Here is a 20,538-nt window from a genome sequence, read left to right on the forward strand (position 1 = left end):
TGCCATAAAGATTGTATTCCCATCATTCTGTGCCAGAATCCAAACCATGACTTAGGTCTCTGAAGCAATCTGACCATCCTGTGCTGGCAGGGAACCTTCTGCTGTACCGGCAGCCATATTTGGATTCAGCAAGCAAGCTGCTCTTCTATTTTTAACATCAGCCCAATTTAGCAGCTATCGGAGCTAAGTCGAGGCTCCCTACCTGCAAGGCCAGCCAGCTCACTCCGACGGGCTTGGAGTTCATTCATCAGCTGGTCTTTTTCCAGTTTCATATCATTAAGTGCATGGAGCCTCTCACTGCATGTGTTCACCAGTTTAACCTTTTCCACTTCCAGTTCATTCAGTCTGGCCTCCATTTCATGCATTCTGGCTTCTTTCTCATCCTTTGCAATCTACTTACACAAAACCCAACAGTAATTATGTGTGATGTACATTATTATATAAAACAACCACAAAGATGTGCAGACATCATCATTACTTTACATCTCAGTTGTCAGAGAACAGTTTGGAGCAAGAAAAAAACAGAGTAAAAGAGACAAATTACTTTTGTGAAAATTGCTAATCCAGGCAAAAAGGGTACAACACAATCTGATGTGACAGCTTCACAGCGTGTTTAACCTTACCAGGTGTATATGAAAATTATTTCCATCCTCTTGTAGCACTACCTCCATGTTCGCTCCTAATGCTCAACTGTCTTCTCACAGAACAGGATGAAATTCCCTATCTGGAGTGATTTTTTTCTGAAGATGCTGACCTGCATAAGACTACCATATCCTGTAATTCTTGTCTGAGAAATAACCACTTATAAACACTGTCCTCAGTTTGGAATTCTGAGTGCTCACTGTCTGTTATTTCTCAGTAACACTTTGTATTTCTGGTCCTGTTACTGATGTGGACAATTGTTATCACTGAGGACAGCACATTATATTCCAGATTTCGCAAACCTTTTGGCAATCGCTTTGCACCAGTGAATTATTCATTTTTGGTGGTTATGTGATAATATTATTCTCCTCTGCCCACTAACTCTTCCAGTACTGTTAGGATTCAAGGCGCATTGTCTGACCTGCTTTCAGAAAGCACTATTAGCACGTTAAAGTACAGATTTAAAACCAGAAAACATAAACACAGCATCATTGGCACACCTTAAGTTCTTCTACTTCAAGTCTCCAGTCATTTATTTCTTTTATAAGCTGAGATTTCTCAACTTCCATTGCTCCCGCAGTCCGACTGTGCTGGCCCACAATCTGGGTCATGTTATCGATTTGCTTTTGGAAGATCTCAATAATCCTTTCCTTCTCTAACAGCTGCAGTTTCAGCATTTCACACTCTGACTGCGCACTGTGTAAACAGTCCTCTTCGTTCTTTAGATGCTGGAGCTCCTGTGTCCTACTGCCAAGTTGTGAATGTAGCTTCTCGATTTTCTTACCGGTAACCTCAAGGGCTCTCTCTTTCTCCTGCAGACGGGCCGTCAGATTTGACACTGTTTTCTCAACAGTCTCCAAATTGATCTGTTTGGCTCTAAGAACTTCTTTAACTTTACGGAGTGTTTCCTTGGTTGACTCCAGTTGGACAGTCAAAGAGGAGATTCTGACAATGCTTTCATTTTTTTCCTTAATCGCAGCCATCTGAATAATAGCAATATAAGGATCAACGGAGAAAAATGTTTATTTCTACCTTTAGAATTCCCTGTCACATTTCTGTTTTTCTATAGTTCATCTTAAATATCTTAATTTTACAGGAAAATTAGGTCAGCATGGTCTGGTCTACAATGAGTATGCGATTCTTCTGGTTTTCTTTCCTCTTTCTCCATTTTAATAAATGAAGTATTGCTTAGAATATTGGTTTTTTAATCACAGAAAATGAAAAATGTTAAACTGATGTAAAAAAAAAGGCAATGTTAGTATAAAATTTAGGAGTAGTTGGTTCTAAAGAACTCTGTTAAAACTCAACTGACTGCACTGTAAGTTGGAAAAAAAATGTATGTACATGAATAATTTATTACTGATTTTATTCCTGCAGGTAGCAATGTGCACCACTTAAAGCACAAAGTACTGTGACTCAGGAACTGTTAATAGTACAAAACAGAAACAGAAGAAAAGAATGAACTTCCTGGTGGGAGGGTTTTAAAGGAAAAATAATGGCTAGAACGATGTGTAAGGTAGCGTGTGGTTGGTAGAAAATAAAGGAATTAACTTGATCTTTACTCGTAATGCAAAGTGGGCTACCTAATTACAGCTCATTTTTGAGGGGCTGAAGTGAAGTCTTGAAGAAAGGGGAACATACTACAAGTCAGAGTCTGGGAATCTACTTTTGTCAGAAGTAATTCTTCTGACATAGCACTGCATTCAACTTAGGGTTATAAACACAAACTTCATTATGTTTTCATTAAGCGCTACATAAAGTACAGCATTATGAAGGCCTTTAATTTACTAATTATTCTTACAGAAGTGCTCACTACTGAAAATACTTTCAATTGTTTGTTTGTTACGTCTGGCAGCATCAAACTGTTTGAAAATTTATAAAATGTTGTTTTGAAGGTTTCGAGTCAAAATCAAACCCGCTATCAGCAGAACATTCACTTTCTCCTAAGGCTTGTATGTCAAAAATCCAAAGTAAAAATAATGCTTCTACTTCCTCATCAGTAAAGAGAAATGAAGGCTGAACAGGTCAGATGAGTAAGAAAAAAAAATGCAAATTCTGACTGTCATGTATCTGCATCTTTGGAAGGAAAATTTTGGCACATGAGCTCCAGAGGCCTCCCAACCATGGTAAGCAGAGTTACAGTATTTCTATCTGAAGTACAGCCCCCAGCCCGTGCACTTTCTATCCTGAACACTATCACACCGCAGTTGCTCACCAACCTGGCGCTCCATTTGTCTGTGACATTCAGTCCTCATTTCCTTCACTGTGTTTTCCATGCGCTGCAATTGCGTGTTTTTGTTGTCTAGTTCTCTCCTCAGATGGTCAATGGTGATGCTGTTGTCCGTGTTCCGATCCCAAAATCGCCTGTTCTGCTCTTTTTCTAGACTTAGTTCTATCTCTTTTTTACGAAGTTCAGTCTACAAGAAATTAAAGTCATCTCCCTCCTTGAATCACATTTAGGATTTTTTTTGTTCTTTCTCTTAACATATTAGCAACATTCAATTACAGGGTTACATATCTGAATAGGGACCACTGCATGGATTTACACTTAGCAGAAGACAGGAATATTGGCTAAACTCGTCTGACACCTCCTACACATTTTCTTCCAACAAAGCAGTAACTTTAAACTTTATATACTGCTGCTATAATTATTTTGAAGCATGTACCTCAACGCTGAAGTCCTTCATGTCATTTATATCTATCCCAAAATCAGTATAAGCTACAAAATGAAAAAAGGTTATACTGTGTCAACATCAAATGAAAAACAACAAAGCACTACCTTACATGCCAAGGAAGGCTGCTCTTGATAAACTCCCACCTTTACCACTAATAAGAATTGTTCATCGCTTGTTTAATTTCATGCAGTAATTTATCACGTTCTCCAGAGCTTAAATCTTTTCCACCTCAGACATAATCCTAACAGTACATAATTAAAATTATAAATGGTAATTAAAAATGTAAATAATATTAAAAATACTGACACTTTTCAGAGCTACTAATTTCAAAATGTGAATTAAAAATGTGCCCAAACTGATTATCAATAGGCATTTCTACTAATCCTAACTTTTGCTATTGTTAGCTATCTCCCTGTTGTAAAAGCTGAAGTAGAGAACTAAGTAGGAATCTCAGAGAATGGCAGAATGAAAACATCAGCTGAAGACACAGAAACAAAAGGAATCTTAAATTAGATTCCTAACCTTCAATTGTGCAATGATTATTCTGACTCCAGTCTTCTCTACAGCTATGTACAATCTGTAGGAAAAGATTTACACTAACATATTCTTGAATAAGAGAACATCGTATGGAATGAAATAATTTCAACATCTCCTTCAGAAGTACCGTGACGCCAACTGGGCAAACAAACCTAATGAAACCACACAAACGAATATCCCAAAATTCAGTCATTAAGGAATAATCTTATGTAAGAAAAGCAGGGCTAATTATAGTACACGAAGCCAGTTGCGACGAAACCAACCCTATGTGGCAAATTTTTTTTATACTATATGTTCAATTTGTGAGTATTATTAGTCAGTTACAAAGGAATGTTTAGTGCTGTCAGGAAAGTCCCGGACATGTTTTGCAAAATATGTGTTAAGGGACCAAGGTTCCTTAATAGAGCGATCTAAACTGTGAGGTTCAAGTCAAGGTGGCTCAGCATCTTTAATATGATTTGCATAGGATTCAAGGATTTTGAATTTATGGCAAAGTTAATCTTAATTGTGAATGTCCTGCATTGCTCATGGCAAAGGCCTTTGGTAGACTTTCCTCACAGCTAATTCAAATTTCTAGTAAGAAATAATCCTCAAACTTAATTATAAGGGGGCTGCTGCACTTCGGAAACAAGCAATGTGCAAATCTGAACACCAGCAGTAAGGAGAGGTGTTTAGAAAGCATGTTTTTTTTCAATACCATCACTTGTTTTTACCAACAATTGATGAATCCGGTCATTCAGATTTCCAGATTCTTGGTTGCGTCGATCCTGTTCCGTTTGAGCTTCTACTACCTCAGAGTGGGCTAGGTGCAACTGCTTCTCAAGATCTTTGACCTAGAATAAAGACAAACATTCATTAAGAATGTATTCTATTTTAAATAGTACATTGGATTTCTTCTAGTTTTCTTCTACGTTCTACTCAAAAGAAGCCCAAATGTCATCTTTTGGCTCAGCAGAGTTATTCCCTAGGTGTATTCAGAATTGTGTTGTCTTCTTTTAGTGATTAAGCTCAATTTCACTGCAGTTAACTGAGCTTCCTGAGAAGGAACTGGCTTCCACACTGATCCACACCTCTTCAAAAAGTCCTTACCTACACCATAAACATTGAAGGGAATGGGAAAAGAGCCACCTTATGGAAGAAGTTCAAGCTCCTTGCTTGATTTGCAGTACTACTAGTTAGAAAAGCCAATATAATGCAAGTATAAGTAAAACGCAATTTATGTGGAATCATTCAATGAGAAAATACACAAAATCTCCTACAGTGCTCTTGTAATAAACACTTTAGGACCTGCAATCTCTCTTTTGGCTAACATCAAAATCTGGGCATTTCCTTTCTACTTCCTTAAAAATGTTTCTTCAGCTTGTGACAAAACCACTAATCTCTTGCCTTCCTCTTCTGCACCTCGCCCCCTCTTTCATGCATCTGATTATAATGACGACATAATTCTTTTCAGTTAGTAATGGACCATTTATACAGGGCTAGTCCCAAAACCTCATGTCCTTCAACAAATGGGGGCTGAGAATGTCAGGATGATATGAGAGGATGTTGTCAAGGAAAGTTCTGAAGATCTTCTTATGAAGTTTTACTTCCCCCAAATCGGATAAAATCAGTAATCTTCTCTTCCTAGAGGCCCAACACCTAAGCAGCAGGACATAATCAAGACCCTTTCTTTCTGTAATTGCCTGAGGTTCTTTTTGAAAGGGGTTTCTCTCATCTTGTGGAGCCGTCCATCAGGAGAAATCTCAGTAAATCCTAGATTACTTCTCCCGTAAACTCTCCTTACACAACTACTCCATATTTCCACAGAAAATCTAAGCCTGAAGTACACCCTCTACAGAGCTCAAAGACTGTGTACATCATCATCAATAGGGCTTTAACAGACAGTGACAGAAAGAGTTGTCCTCACACAGGACCTTTCCTGCAATTAAGTTAATTTTAGGGAGAATTTGGTCCCAAACATATAGGCAGCCATATTCACTTTGTGTTTAATGAAACAATGAAGTTCTTCAGACACACCCAGGCCTAACAGCAGGTTTTATGTAGCTAAGGCAAGGAGGTCTATTCCTTCACTATGAATACGTTAACAAATCTACAGGCAAACATATTTTGCTCCAAGTGGTAGTCACTTTCTCTGAAAGGATGCACCTTCTGGCAGTGTATGACATGACAGACCAGTCTACCACACCTTTTAGTAAGGATATTAACACAGGCATATCCAAACAGAACACTTACGTATTTACATTTATATCCACTAAGTACCAGATTTTCTGACTGCTGAAACCATCTGGTAGCAACAACTTACACTGGCTTTAGTTTTCACCTACTCCCTTGGAAGTTTTCGTTGCTAAGGTGTTTTCCTACTAGAGAAGCTGTGCAGAAATGCTTGTTGTAAGAGAGAGACATACAGTTGGAAGAGCTTTATTTAGATCCTCTCTCACACCTTCCCTGGAATGACTCCACATAACAGCAAGAGATCAAATCATCTCCAGCTACCAACTTGTCTCTCACTAAAGTCTACCTTAGCAATTCAGCATATTACACTTCCTATTCAAAAGCAATTTTTATTGGACTGAGTAGTATATTCTTTTATAGATATACAAACCCAACGTTTTCTGGAGTTGGTAGACTGGGAAAAATAGCCTTAAACTGATTCCCAGGTTCCATTTTTACATCTGTTACGAGGTAACCATTATGAAAGGGAACATGCCTAAAGAATATACACTACAGTTATAGCTACATATGTCATATGACCTTGTGCTGCGCACTGCAGGATTTAAACCAAAAGAACTCAGAAAAATAGACCTAACACGAAGAGCATACCGTATATCGTGCTCTTCCTTGAGGATGAAATACAGTAATGGAGATTAATTTACAAATGCTGCATAGTTCAGTTATGCTGTCAAAAATCACTTTTGGAACTGACTAGTGTGAGTTTTGATACATGTGAATCAATGGAATTGATAAAACTGGAAACCTACAGAAATGATAAAACACAAAGTCCTTCCTACTCTGCATTATAATGCAAGTACACGTACACCATGGCTCCAGGGGCTTGACCTGCAGATCCCGGCCATTCCATTCTCAGACCTTTTGGGATCAGAGACTATGAGCTCTGCCAAATTTCACGGCACTCCTGTGACCTGAACTTTCCCTTTCCAATAGTATGTAGGAGAAAGATGCCTAAATCCTCATGACTTGTAATCTGAGATGGATATGGATCCATCAAGCATTTCTGCATGGGTCAGCTCCACTCATTTTTAAAGGGAGTAGAGACCAACCATTTTCAGGTCATTTTCTAAGGAAAACACGAATTATCTTTCACCAAAAATAAGAAAGAATTTAAAGATACTCAAATTGTTTCTACAATTGGAATCCAAAGCAGTGAAATAAGTGAAAGATGCAGCAGACTTAATATAGAAACAGGATAGAAAATGCTGCAGTTAGTGATGTGGAAGAGATTCTGTGGCAGGACTGTAAGAAGGTCTCTCTATTTGTCTGCAGGAACTTGCTCCTGTACTACCTCGAAAAAAGCTGGTCTTCAGGGAGAAACGTGGTTAAAAAAAGTTTGTCCAGACTGATGTTTTCTAGTAGGATTAAGAAATGGTTTGAGTACACAGGTGCTGGCCAGCCTGTCTTTTTTGCTTATATTATATCCTGCTGATAAGAAGCCTTTGGATTTCAATGAATGTTAAAAGGTTCTTAACTCACAACGGGGCATCTCTGGGCATCTGAATGCTTCTCAAGCGCTGATGTAATCTCTGTGTTTTCCCATCCTTGTGCTTACCAAGACAAACTTACCAAAGAATTTTTCTGGGCAGTATGACTTAAAAAAGAAGCTATTTTTACTACTTGTTTTTTGCTGATATATTCTCTAGTGGTATAGTGGAACAATGTTCTTGTCCTGCGTGTGCAAATGATGTTTGTAGTACAGAATCATTTAATGTATTTCCGGAAGGCATTACTTATGGTATGCTCTCAATACATTTGGCAAAACTGTTTTGTGTTCACTGAGTTTTGCAAAGCTATTTTGTGTTAGAGAAAGATAACTTGTTCTTAAAATAAATACAAATAGAGTTAAGGATAATGTAATTTATCTTACTGTCCACACAGTTTTTCTGAAGCAATCCCTTATCAAAAGACTTTCCTTATGTATCCGGAACATTTCAGATATCCACATATCCAGTTTCATTGGCACTAATGCTAACAGACAAATCCATACACACCTTGTCTTCATACATCCTCTTAGCTTCTCGTAATTCAGAACGCAGCTGAGAAACTGTGGATTCCAGGTGATTAACTCGATGTGCATGCACTGAAGTTTGGCTTCTTGTTTGTTGTCTAAAAAGTTTTAGGTGGAGAAATTAGAAACTTTAAGAACCACGAAAGCGTGAAACATTTGTGGCTGTTTTCACTGCAATCAGTATGACCGCTGAAACTTACTGCTTTGAAGCATGATTATTGTTCATGGTGGGATCACATAAAAATTACACCTTCTGACTGGTTATATTTCTCTCTGATATCTATCTCACATAAAATTACATAAATTGAAATCTTGATGCTTTTTATTCCTGATGATAATTCATTTATTCTCAAGCAAGTTCGAAGAAAGCTAAGTCTGCTTTCAAATGCACCCCAACTATTCTACAAGTAGAACTGAGAAGCATTTTGCTATTCAGTCTCAACTATGCAAGTCAGCTATTAATGCATGCTAATACTTAAATCTCATCTTAGGTTTGCAACATTGCACGGCATGTCCTCGGTTTTTTTAACTGATATATTGAGCACCGATTTCTGAGTCATCAAGTGGCCAGTGAGAATCAGTGTCTTTTTATTAGTGTCTTTTTATTCTCACTCGTTACCAAAGTCAACAGTACCAACACAGCTATTTATCCCAAATGAAAATTGCCCTTTCTTTAAAATTAACGTCCGTTACTATTTGCACATGTATGCGAACAATCCAACTCTTTATCCATTCTTGTTTGTGATTCAACCATAATGCTGCTGGGAATTAATTTTGTATCCAAATCCATAGAACATTTAGAAGGCAAAGGTCATGGTGCAACGCAGCCACCTAAAATTGCACTCAGCCGCCGCTCTTAGCTTACATACTCTTTCATCCCTTAACTCCAGCCATGTACTCTGCAGAAACTGTTCACAACTCAGATAACAGAGATTCATCATTCCAAAAGCTGGTGGCAAAAACAGAGCTGACAGCTCGAGCCAGTCTGAGCTTCCACTGACTTCACTGGCCTTACTCTTCTTCTGAACTGCAGCAGTCTGAGAGGAGAACGAGCCCAAGTCTCCCAATTCTCAGTTTGCCTAATGCACGTGTATTTTGCCTCTCCTCTATATAGCACAGTTTAACGTTTTCCTGTTCTTTCTCTTTTTCTCTTCATTCCATAATTTATGCTAGGACTGCCTAACTCTTTAAACAAAGACACTAAAAAACCAAAAGCACAGGGCAGAGGGTAGAGTATACTAGCAGCATAACCTTTCCCTCAAATTAAGGTTACTCTTAACATTTTCTATACTGTAATCAAAAAACATACTGAATGATCTCCATCTGGCTTTGGATACTATTTGCATAGCTGCCTGCACTGTCAGCTTTATCAGTTAGTGCTGCCACCTCCTGTTCATGCTCACTTACTAGCTGCTCAATCCTGTTTCAAAAAGAAAATCCTGATTCTTCCAAAAATAGTATCTTTTGAGGCAGTGAATGAAACAGGAAATTGTCAGCATGGAAGGGAAAAGCAGCAGAAAGTCAAGAGTAAATAAACATCTGGAATGGAACAATTATTAAGTCCTCAAAAACATCGCTTGCTGCCCCCCATCCATCCCCCCCAGTATCATCATCAGAAAATAATTATCTGTGAAATGTGAAAAAATATCTATTTATGTTTTCTGAATAAATAAATGGAGAACAGGTACCTATTTTGATGTTGCTGAAGCAGAAGTTGGTTTTGGGTCTGTGCATCTTTTTTCAATGACTCAAGTTCTTCTTCCACCTATTGGAAACAGATGACAATGCTAACCCCTAAAGAAAAGACAGTCTAAACAGTAGTTTTCAAAGTGTTATTTCCTTCCTTTTGCTTCCACCTTGAACTACGAAAATATGCACAATACAGGTAAACATTGAAGCAATAAACCCCATCTCAAGCTGGGAACAGTGTAAAAGGCTGGCATACCAGCACCTGCCATCTTAACTGCCAAGTAGCATTTGTACCTCTTTATGCCATAACCATTTCCTTAGGCCAGTTTAGATGGGACCTCGCGGAGTTTTCAAAAATATTTTCTAAAAAACAGAACACCAAGCGTTGCAAGGAAAAGTAGCACTTTCTTCACATACCAGGACAACCTTTTCTTTGAGGTATGACACCTCTGAGTCTAAATCTCGCAGGATGTCAGCAAATGCTGCGGTCAGGTTGTGGATGTGTAGGCTAGTAATGCTCTCATGCTCATAGAGTTTCTTGCCTGTGCTGTCTTCGTAGTCCATTAGGATGCCACGTAGTTCCAGAAGTAGTTCCTCGTGGCCGTGTACCATCTTTTTCAGATGCTCACTTTGGCTGTCAGCCTCCCTCAGCATCTCCTCCTGCAGCTGGTTGGCAGCTTCCAGTTCTTGAATTGTATTTTTTAGTTGTATTTTTACATTCTCTTGGCCCTGGCATTCCTTTTGTCTGAATTTGGAAAGCAAAGAAGTAATTTAAAAAAACCAGGATACACAACATGGATTTTTATCCTGACTAATATGTGTAATACTTCAGTTGATTAACCACTGTTTTTTACAACTACACAATAAGCCATTTTCTAAACCACGAAAAACGCACAGTCTCACTGTCTTCATTCCCAAGGGCAAGTTTCTCACTTAGGAGATCTGGTGTGCCTCCCAAAGCCCATATATACACTCTCCATAATACATTTGTCTTGGCCTTCACACCTGGTATCCTGAAGCGCATCTCTTTCCAATTGCACTTCCATTAGTTTGGTCTGCAAATCAGCAATCATCAGTCTTAAATTCATTTTCTGTTGCTCATGTACCTCAGTGCTCTAAAGGAGAAAAAACCAAACCACCAAGCTAAATCAACCAAAATACTGAATACATAACCTAAAAAAATAAGGCTGAGTATAGCATGGGTATGGGAATTAAGAGGTTATTTTTGTTTCTTTCTTTTTTTTTTTCTTTTTAAATAGTTCTTAGTTAACCAGCTAGTCACACTGTGCTGCGGTGGACTGACTATGCACGGAACATGGTTACAGGGATCATGCCGACAACATTATTACCCGTTGCCTATTTCTGTCTGTCAAATGACACGTGGGAACCATGACTGCCAAGTACAATTTACAGCAGCCAAAAGGCTGCTCAAAATAGCACTGGCGAAACTGTCCAAAGATTCAGCAATGACAAAAGCAACAAAAGCTCATCTATACTTCAGAAGCTGCTCCAAATTTGCAACTCACTTCCTTCAGCCTCTTCTGCACATCTCTACCTTTCTGCAAGTATTCTGCCAGAACGTTTTCCACATGTTCTTTGCCAGCACCGCTCGTGTTTTTTTTCTCAGAATCAGTATGTGTTTCGTGTTTGGAACAGAAGACACTATTGGATGGACTGCGACCAGTACTAGAAGAGGCTGAGTTTTTCATCACTGTGCTGAGAATGGAAGAAGCTAAAACATCCTGGTTGCCAAGAAAGGGACCGGCAGCACCTGAAAAGCAGATAAATTGAAGTGTTGAAACAAGAGTCGTTACATGGAAATAAACAGTCACTTGTACAAATTGAGCATTAGCGCCTGTCAGTGTCTATCTATCGATAGTCAAACCCAGGAATCGTCTTTTCTAAGGACAACAAACCCAGCCAATTCTAGGGTTGCACACTGGGTGGGGAATGCTAGAGTGTTCAGAAGGGAGCACTTCAAAACTGCTCTGCCTTTACCTTGGGCTTACGTCAACAAGAGCTGTTCAAGATGCAAGGCCTAAAGAGGATTCAGCTGGAAACATGAACTTATGAGCAACCTTCTAAATCACATAATAGTCTGCAATGTTTATATTGATTTACTCCCAAATGTTGTTCTGAAATCTGTTTAATACTTGCCCACGCTAGGCGTATTGCCACTTGGTAAAGATTCCTCATGACTCAAAGAATGTATCATTGAATCCTCTGGGAATTTGGTGGCCTCTTCGTGGAGTTTCAGAGCCTGTTTCATTTGTCTTTCCAGTGCCTCCCTGCAGAATAGCACACAGAAACATTTGCTGAAAAGGCAGGACTGAATACAGAAGAGTACCAAACTGCACGGCATCACAAATGCAACCTGCAACGAATAACTGAAAATAGAAACGAAACCAAAGAATTTATTTGGTAACGCTGTTATATTTTCCTGGTTTGCACTTATATTTGGCAACACAGTGCCCATCTTCAACTGCTGCAGCTCCACTGCAGTCAACTGAACTATTGTGTTTGTCACTAGCAGGCATAATGTGTAACATTTCAAACAAGTAAAATAACACTTCATCAAACAAACACAACTAAATTGGTTTATCTTCCACATTTTTTCTCCTAGCTGCCCAGTAAAACGTTACCTTAGTGACACAAAACTGTAACTGTATGGTCAATCAACCCACAGACATCTATCAAATACTTTATTTGCAGGCATAAGAAGAAACATCTCAGAAACCTTGCAGAATCAGAGATGTATTAGGTTATATAAATCCTCGAGCACAGAAGAAAGGACACCTGTGCAGATTCAACACCATCTTATTTTACTGGACTTGATCAGGCAACAGATAATTTCCTACATTCTTGGGAGAGGGGAAATATGTGTGTGCAAAGAAAGTAGACAGATAAGGAAAAAAAAAAAAAAGGCAAAAGGAATTTTTTGAACCAAGAGAAGAAATACAGTCTAAGTGAGAGTAATAGGCAAGTTTTGGCAGTTCACCTATAAGCTGTAAATAGAAGAAAGCTAAGAGGAAACATGAAGAAAAAATAGTTGAGGGACAAAGAGGAGTCTGAAATGATGGAAAAATATTTTAAGTGGCAAGTCTACAGGTGAGGGGAGTATGAGATCAGCAAGGAGAGCAGCTCCCTGTCGTTTAGCATCAGTACCGTTGTGTGTGCGTAGCAGGACTGTGACATTCACAAATGACCCATTACAACATGCGCAGCTGATCACTGTCCACGCAGCACTTCTTTTTCTTTTTTTCACAATGCAACAAGTCCCTGCATCTGTGCACTGCACTTGTTATGCCGCCTCTCTGCATTTGTATTAACGCATCCTAATAAACGTGGATTTTCATTCTGTAACACTACTGATAAAACAGATTAGAGGACACAGATGCAAACATGGAAAGCATGGGGAAAAGCATCCTGAGGAGTCTGTTACTCTGAAAGTGGGAAGAAGGGGCATCAGCTACAGGCAAGGGTGGAGGTTCTATCAGCATTGCCCTGTTATTGTGGAGTATAACCTAAATGCATAAACAGATTAAAAGCCTAACTAGACAAATCCCCAGGACTAATAAATTTGACAGCTGGGACAGACATTCAGATTCAGTAAGTCTTTACATTCTAATTCCCTGGACACTGAGATACTGAGGTATACTAAGCCAAACTACCACTTTTTCCTGATCATTTTTCTATGCATCTGCCACTACACACTACTGCAATAAGCACAGTGGTGAGATGACAATTTGGTTTGATCCATCAGAGTCTGAGCAAATCAATAAATCAAAGCTTTAAAAAGAAAAATACCATCCCCATTCTTCTCAGTTGGCCATTAATCTTCAAACTCATTAATGATCCTTCTTGGGGAGAAACTTTCAAATATTAGATACACAACTGTATATAAAACCCACTAAATCCAAGCACCACCTTCTGGGGAAAAAAAAAAAAGAACAACCTACTCAAAACAGCAAAATCACTGAATATGATTTCACACGTATCACTTTTCCAATGCTGAATGATTTTGAATCTAATAGTAGGCAGAACCCTGGACCCCTGCAAATTCATTATGAAAGGGCAGTACTATATCCTGCTCTTTGTGCAGAAATCCCATTGCCAGCAGGAAGAACTCATTCCACTGTAGGCAGAAATGAAGCTATTATCCTGGAACACACATTACAATGATCAGTGTAATTCATCCTTCACCGTAGAGTGCTTGGGCACCGATATCCTTAAATTTTGTGTTCACGTCTTTCCTGTCACATTAGTGTAACAGACTACATCTTAGGAATCTGTTGGGTTCCATTTTCAGTGAGTGTGCCGTTTACTGTAATGACAGATAGCAGGTACAGGAATTGCTCTAAATTAAACAAACAAAACCTGTATACTACCTTAATTCCTGAATATTCTCGCTCATTGTAATAGCATCTGTGAAGAAAAAGATCTGTCCTTATTTTCTAATATATTAAGAGTCAACTTTATGAATTTTGACCATCTAATTTTAATAGTGCAGGAGGAATTAAAGGATATTGAGGGAGATGGTTTCTCTCCTTTTTAAAGTCTTATGCTTCATTTTGTGAGGACGAACACAGATGCAGGCTTTTATAAGTACCTGTTAGCATCTGCCTGTTAAGTTCTGCAACATCAGTTAAGTGGCAAATCATACACACTACCACCTTCCTGTGACGTTTCCAGATACAGAATTTTTCCACAAGAAACACTGAAGATGAGATTTCTACAAACGTCTGCCTTGATCTCCTCTACAAGTGTTGTCTATCCCAATCTCCTTGATTAAAGCCAAACAGACTTTTTCCTCACAAAAGGGCTTTTGGAGGTATGCCCAAAAGAAAAGAAAAACTCAAATCTGGGGTGAGCCTGAGGTGGGCAAGTCTAGACTTCTATGTCCTGGGTTTTGGGAGCGGGATTGCTATTAATAGCCCCTGGGGGGCAACTCTGTGAACCTTTTCCTCAGAGGGGGGAAGAAAAAATTAAGAAAAATTTATTACTCTGGGGTACCTTTGAGCCACATGGTATTTGATGGGGTTTTATTTGCGTTATTTGGATTTTCCTGGGTGACTGGTCCTCTGGAAGGCATGGGACTACAGCCTAAGTCAAGAGGTAGCTGAGTAGCAGTTTCCATACCATGGATGACACCTTCAACATACCCATTTGACTGAAAATACCGCTGTGGGTGCTTCCTAAGGGCATGTAATGGAGAGAAGTGGAGCCCTTTATCCCAGACCCCAATCCCAAGTAGCAAAAATGCTTCCTTAACGTGAAAACATTGCCTCCAACCCTCGGACAGCAGCCCCCGAAAGTTCAACCGCGCCACGACAACAGGGCCATTTTTGCTAAACCGGGGCGGACCCTGTCACTTCGCCCCCCCCCCCCCCCCCCCCCCCCCCGTGTTTTCCCTGCGGCGAAGGAGGGCGAGGCCGGCGGCGTTAAAGGCCGCGGGCCCGGCGAGCCACCGACAAAATGGCCGCCGCATGCGACCACCTGCCTTTCCGTGGCGGGAAACGAGGGAGCCCCTGAGCACCCCGACCAGCCTCTCCCACCTCCGCAGGTCTGTTCCGAAACCCCTCTAGCCTCTATAAACCATCCACACCTCCGCTCTGAGGGACTTTTTACCTCATGAGGGCGCGTACTCGCTATTGCGTCCCCAGAGAGGCCGCTCCCTCACGGTGAGGAGAACCGTCTCGCCCCTTCGCCGTCCTCCTCCCCGGGAAGGGGCCCTCCCGTGGCTGCGACCCGATCCTCTGGGAGCCGCCCGCTTCATCTCAGCGCGGCCCCGGGGAAGGCAGCGGCCGCGCAGCCCGAGCGCCGTCCCCGCTCCCGCACCATGGCGGCGCTCAGCCCCCTCAGCGCCAAAATGGCCGCTCACGTGTGCCCCCCTCAGGCGGTGCGCACAGGACTTAAGGCGCCTTGACGGCCTCCGGGTTGTGATGGTGGGTGATTTAATGATGTCGTGCTTGAGAATGGAGATAAAAATCCTCTCATACGAGGGTAGCGGAGGGCCTGGGTCATCTTCTTTATGATATTTGATCATAAAGGTAGCATTTGGGGGGGGGTGGTGACCGTGAGCCGACTGAAGGCAAAAGTTGGGGTGAGGAGGCTTCCTCCTGTCAGAGAAAAAGCCTGAGGGCCAAAAGCATCTTCCCCCCAAAACCAGTTCAGAAATAAAAATTAAAATCTTTTGATTCTTACACCAATCTCTTCAGAGATGAAATATTTTTGATTTCCCAAAGGTGATTGCCTGACTGGTATTTTCATTTCTCGCTGAGAGAGTGGGTGCAGAGTGAGGAGACAATCGCTTTACTTCAGCAAAGAAAATGATGTGGCTGACTGTTCCATTTTGGATCTTGATTTCAGGAATGAACATGCACATGTCAACAGGCTGTCCTTCTTTTCAAGTTATTTGAAATAACAGCCAACAGCTTATACCAGACACACCGTGTTACAACTTTCCAGAAACAGGTGTATGAACTGGGCCCAAAACAAAATCATCAGAGAAATGGAGAACTTAAGTTGGAGCAAACTCAGGAGACAGACATAAGTTTATATTTCTAAATACCTGACTAAGAAGAAAAACACATAACCATTCCTCAACAGAGAATACACCATTTTAATTTACAAGAGAAGAAAACCATTCACCTAGTGCTAAAAGACAAACCTAAAGACAAAAGAAAAGTGGTTTTACGTGGACTACTTCAGACTGAGCAAAGAAAAGAATTAATCAGCTGAAGACAGACCTTGTCTCCACTCTCCTAGCTGCACCACACTCCAGAATTGTCAGTGCATCAGTAGCAAAAAACACATGCAGAAGATGGAAGACAGCTAGAGGAAAGACGAACTTTCTATCGCACCACCTGGAAAAAGAGGCAGCGCTGAAAAGGTATGTTTTTCTTCTAGCCACAGAGAAAAGAGGCAAAGGAATTTATAGGTAAATATGCTATACAATATCCTGAAGCTGGACTTCAATGCTCAAACAGCCTTGGGTGTTAACAAAGCGTGAAAACTCATCCGGGAGGCGGCCTGCACCTACCTCTGACAGACACTGGTGAGGTTTGTTTCTCCTGTATTTTGGATGGTGCACTGAGGTTTTGCTCCTTGCTGTGGGGCTGGGAAAGGAGGGGGGCACTGATCATCTCGCATTCTCTCCTGCATTTGCTGTGCTGCGGGCTGCGCATCCAGTTCCCAAACCCCTCTGGAGCCGTTGGGAGCCACCTGCCCCTTACCCCAGCCCCTTCGCCCGACTCGGTAGCCTTGGGAACAAACTCCTCCTCTGGAACTAATCATGTGCGTGAGGGGGAGCCAATAAACGCCGCATCCAGTGTTTGATTTCTCTGCAAAGTGTCATTCAAAGTCTGGCTTCAGCAGGAAACTTGATAGCTTTTCTCCATCATGGCCGTAGCGGGGTGCTTTCTGCGGAGCATCACCTCTCCTGGCAGCAGGTGCCTTTTTTGGCTAGTGTTTTGTGGGAGTCCAGGTCTTCAGCACCCCAGCCTCTTTGCTGCTTGCCCCTGCAACTCCTGTAACAGCAGTTGCAACCTGGGGACAGAATAATTCTTTTAGGATGTAATTCCTGAATAATTTTTCTCCCAGTTTGGGAATATCTCTCAGAAGAAAAATCTAAGAATCACCACAGGTTTGCCAGCAAGATGCAAATATAAACTTTTTGTGTCTAAAATAATCCATTCCTCCCACAGAGAGGACTATGAGCTGTGCAGGGGGGATATAACTTCAGAGGAAGGTAGTGGAGTAATTTATGTCAGCAGAGGCTCTACTTCTAAAGTACCTGGGCCATACCCACCAGCCATTGCAGATTCGGTTAAAGACATTAATAATGGCTTTAACAGTTAAATAATAATCTTTTTTATGGGGGGAACCTTGCCCCCCCGCCCCGAAAATTAATCTGTCTGAACCTCCCATGTTTCCTGATATGCCAGGTATCAAACATAAATGTCTACAGAATTTGCCCTGCTCTTTACAGGATGAGCTCAGACACAGGGCTGCGTCATCACAACTTGCGGCGATGTCCGGCCTTGTAGTGAGAGCATCTGGTCATGGTGCCTCAGGTGACTTTAGCTGTAATGCATCTTGCAAGAAACAATTACAAGAAATAGCTTGGCACAGAAACCTCTGATTTGAGCAGATGGGTATATCTAAAAGCTGTCCAATCATGTACACAGCCTACTAAGATAGAGATAAATGCTGCACAGCTGTTCAAATAAAGGAGGTGATGGCTGCCCTGAGCATTTTGTGTTTCTCTTTTTCTGAAGTGTCTAACTGAGTCTTGACAAGGGAAACCCCTTTAGCATAATAATACTGGATAATAATGTGTAATCATGGAATCTTTTATTAATTTAGTGTTAGAATGAGGACTTATCTTTGATGTCCCTGCTTTTGTGCATCTTGTTAAGTTATTCCATTCAGAGTGCAAAATGGCCTGTTTCTCTGGAGGGCCTTCCAGTAATATATAGAAAATCAGCCACTGTTATTGCTGAAGTGGCCTCAGTGTTGTTACAGTTATAATGCTTGTGTAACAGCAACAACCTCTACGTTGTAAGGTTCTGGTGTTGTACTGTGATGACTTTTTTGATTCCTGGTTCCTGATTCGAACTCTTGTTTCAGCAGGGTGATTCTCTGTGCATTACGTCAGAGAGGTGAAAATTCAGATGCAGAGAGAGAATCTGCGATTCTGAATTCAGATACCCTGAATTCACCTCCTTCAGTTGTGACAGCACTTGTGCTCTCCTTAGAGGAACGGATCTGTTCCTCACCTTGGCTTGTTGCTTTTCAGTTTGCTTTGAGTAACTGAGGGACCCAGAGCTATTTTGTGCCAGAGGCAATATTATATGGAGAGGCTTTTTTATGTTCACCAAAGAAAATTCTTTCTTTTCAGACCTCAAAGACAAGTGCCTTTTCCCCCACAAAAGGGATGCACATTCATGGATTTTGCAACTTCTGTTTCTCAGCTTTGTTCTTTCCTTTCACTCTCAGATCTCTGTCTTTCCCTTTCTCTGTCTGATTTTTCATATTTTACTTCAGGCCTTTCCAGAAAAGCAGGCTTATTCTGTGGCCTGGAAGGAAGATGAACTCAAATCCAACCTGGAATCTGAGCACAGCTTCCTTGTGTAGCCCTAGGAATATCCCTCTAGAAACAAATTTTGAACATTGGTAGTTGATTGCAATCCCTTTGAGGCCATACAGAGTCATAACGTGTGTATCTTCCTGTAATTTCTTCTTTTAGATGCAAGACTGACATTTTACAGAGTTGAGTGGAGAGAGGTGTTACAGTCAGCTCAAGCTGATTGGAGGTAAGTACAGAAAAGCCATATTTTCTATTTACTTGTTTCCAATTTTTTTATATAATAAACCTTCAGGGGAATTCCCCAAGAAGGAATGATTCACTTCTTAAGGGATCCTGGGCTGATTCAGGAGGGTTGTGTCTTTTGACACTTGTGTTTTGTTCCATCCTACTGCAGATTTAGGTGAATGGTTTCAGGACTCAGGGGGAGAGGAAGAAGCTGGGACGGCCACTGGTGCTTGAAGGCTGTCTATTATTATTTAAAATTCCTGAGGCTCTTCAGCTTATGCAGAGCCCTGGCTGGAAGAAAAAGAGAAGTTGTTCTGTGATAAAAGCAGTGAGCTAGGAAAAAGAAGCACTACTTTCCTTTTTCAGCCTTTTCATGATTCATGTATGACCATGAGCGAGTCACCCATTCCCTCTCTGTATCTGTGAAAGGTACAAAGACCCACATTTCTATCCCCTTTTGTCCACTGTGCCAATTTAAAATATAAATTCTCTCAAACAGGTCTGTTGCAAGCCTTTTCCTCGCTCAGAAGCAGTTTGTGCACAGCTGGAAATACAAAAGACCGCAAAAGCAGGAGCAAATGTGAGATAACTCAGTGCCCCCCTCCTCATCCTGAACTTTTTGTCGACCTGCTTGTAATGACAATTTTCTGCCAAATATGACATATTAGGTAATCAGTTACACTTCTGCTCTTCTGGTGTCCCACTCTGAGCCATTTTGGCATGCTACTCCTCCTCAGAAGTCCCTTTAGTACAGATGAGGGCTGCTTTATTTTATAAAACTTCTCTTTAGAGCTAAGTTGTGAACTTGCTTCCTCTGAACTGACAGGATATAACTACACAGCAGGTAGATTTGAACTAAGCATACTGTTTAATTCTCCAGCCCAAAAGGCAGTAACAGATGCGTACAAAATTTAGGAGCTGAATTTCCTTTCTTTGATTTCTAGGTTTACCTTTAACCTGACCTAATGACTTGCCAGCTCAGGGACCCAGGTAAGATCAATAACACTACTCTGAATACTTAGTAAAGATTCTGCTTTCTTTCTGGAAGGGAAAAGCATAGCAAATGCCAATTAACTAAACTGTGAAATGTTTGCATTTAAATTAATGAAGTCAAACTGTGACAACTGATACTGCCAGCAGATGGGGGCAGTATTGCTCTGATGAACTTGGTTTGCAAAAGAAACTTGGAATATTTGAAGGAATTTAGGAAAAGTCAGAGCAGCTGCCAGCAAGGAGGCAGTGCCGTTATAGATGATAAATGTGGGGTTTGATTGTGAGCTCTGCAAAGTGAAATCAATGGTAATTTCTTCTGCTTTAGCAGTGTAGTACTTGATAATTGAGGGAAAGGGTTCTGACATGACTCAATTCCGAATTTATTTTCTCTTACACTGAAACCGTGCAAAATTTTAATTCAAATATATTATTCTGTGTGGACAGCG

At 40.7% G+C, this 20,538-nt stretch overlaps 1 protein-coding gene across 1 annotated transcript in view; it reads right to left on the reverse strand.

Moving 5' to 3' along the window:
- CCDC158 (coiled-coil domain containing 158) overlaps window positions 1–16,928 on the reverse strand; it is a 32,501-nt gene extending 15,573 nt beyond the window's left edge. Inside the window, 13 exon segments of the mRNA XM_075709386.1 lie at window positions 203–392; window positions 1,143–1,625; window positions 2,862–3,059; window positions 4,568–4,687; window positions 8,078–8,192; window positions 9,400–9,461; window positions 9,463–9,514; window positions 9,783–9,859; window positions 10,201–10,528; window positions 10,789–10,898; window positions 14,172–14,224; window positions 16,462–16,617; window positions 16,826–16,928. Of these exon segments, the coding sequence (XP_075565501.1) occupies window positions 203–392; window positions 1,143–1,625; window positions 2,862–3,059; window positions 4,568–4,687; window positions 8,078–8,192; window positions 9,400–9,461; window positions 9,463–9,514; window positions 9,783–9,859; window positions 10,201–10,528; window positions 10,789–10,898; window positions 14,172–14,224; window positions 16,462–16,617; window positions 16,826–16,928 (2,047 nt within the window).
- Window positions 16,929–20,538: the final 3,610 nt, after the last annotated feature.

This window comes from Pelecanus crispus, chromosome 4 (assembly GCF_030463565.1).
Source record: "Pelecanus crispus isolate bPelCri1 chromosome 4, bPelCri1.pri, whole genome shotgun sequence".
In the NCBI taxonomy this organism is placed as follows: Eukaryota; Metazoa; Chordata; class Aves; order Pelecaniformes; family Pelecanidae; genus Pelecanus; species Pelecanus crispus.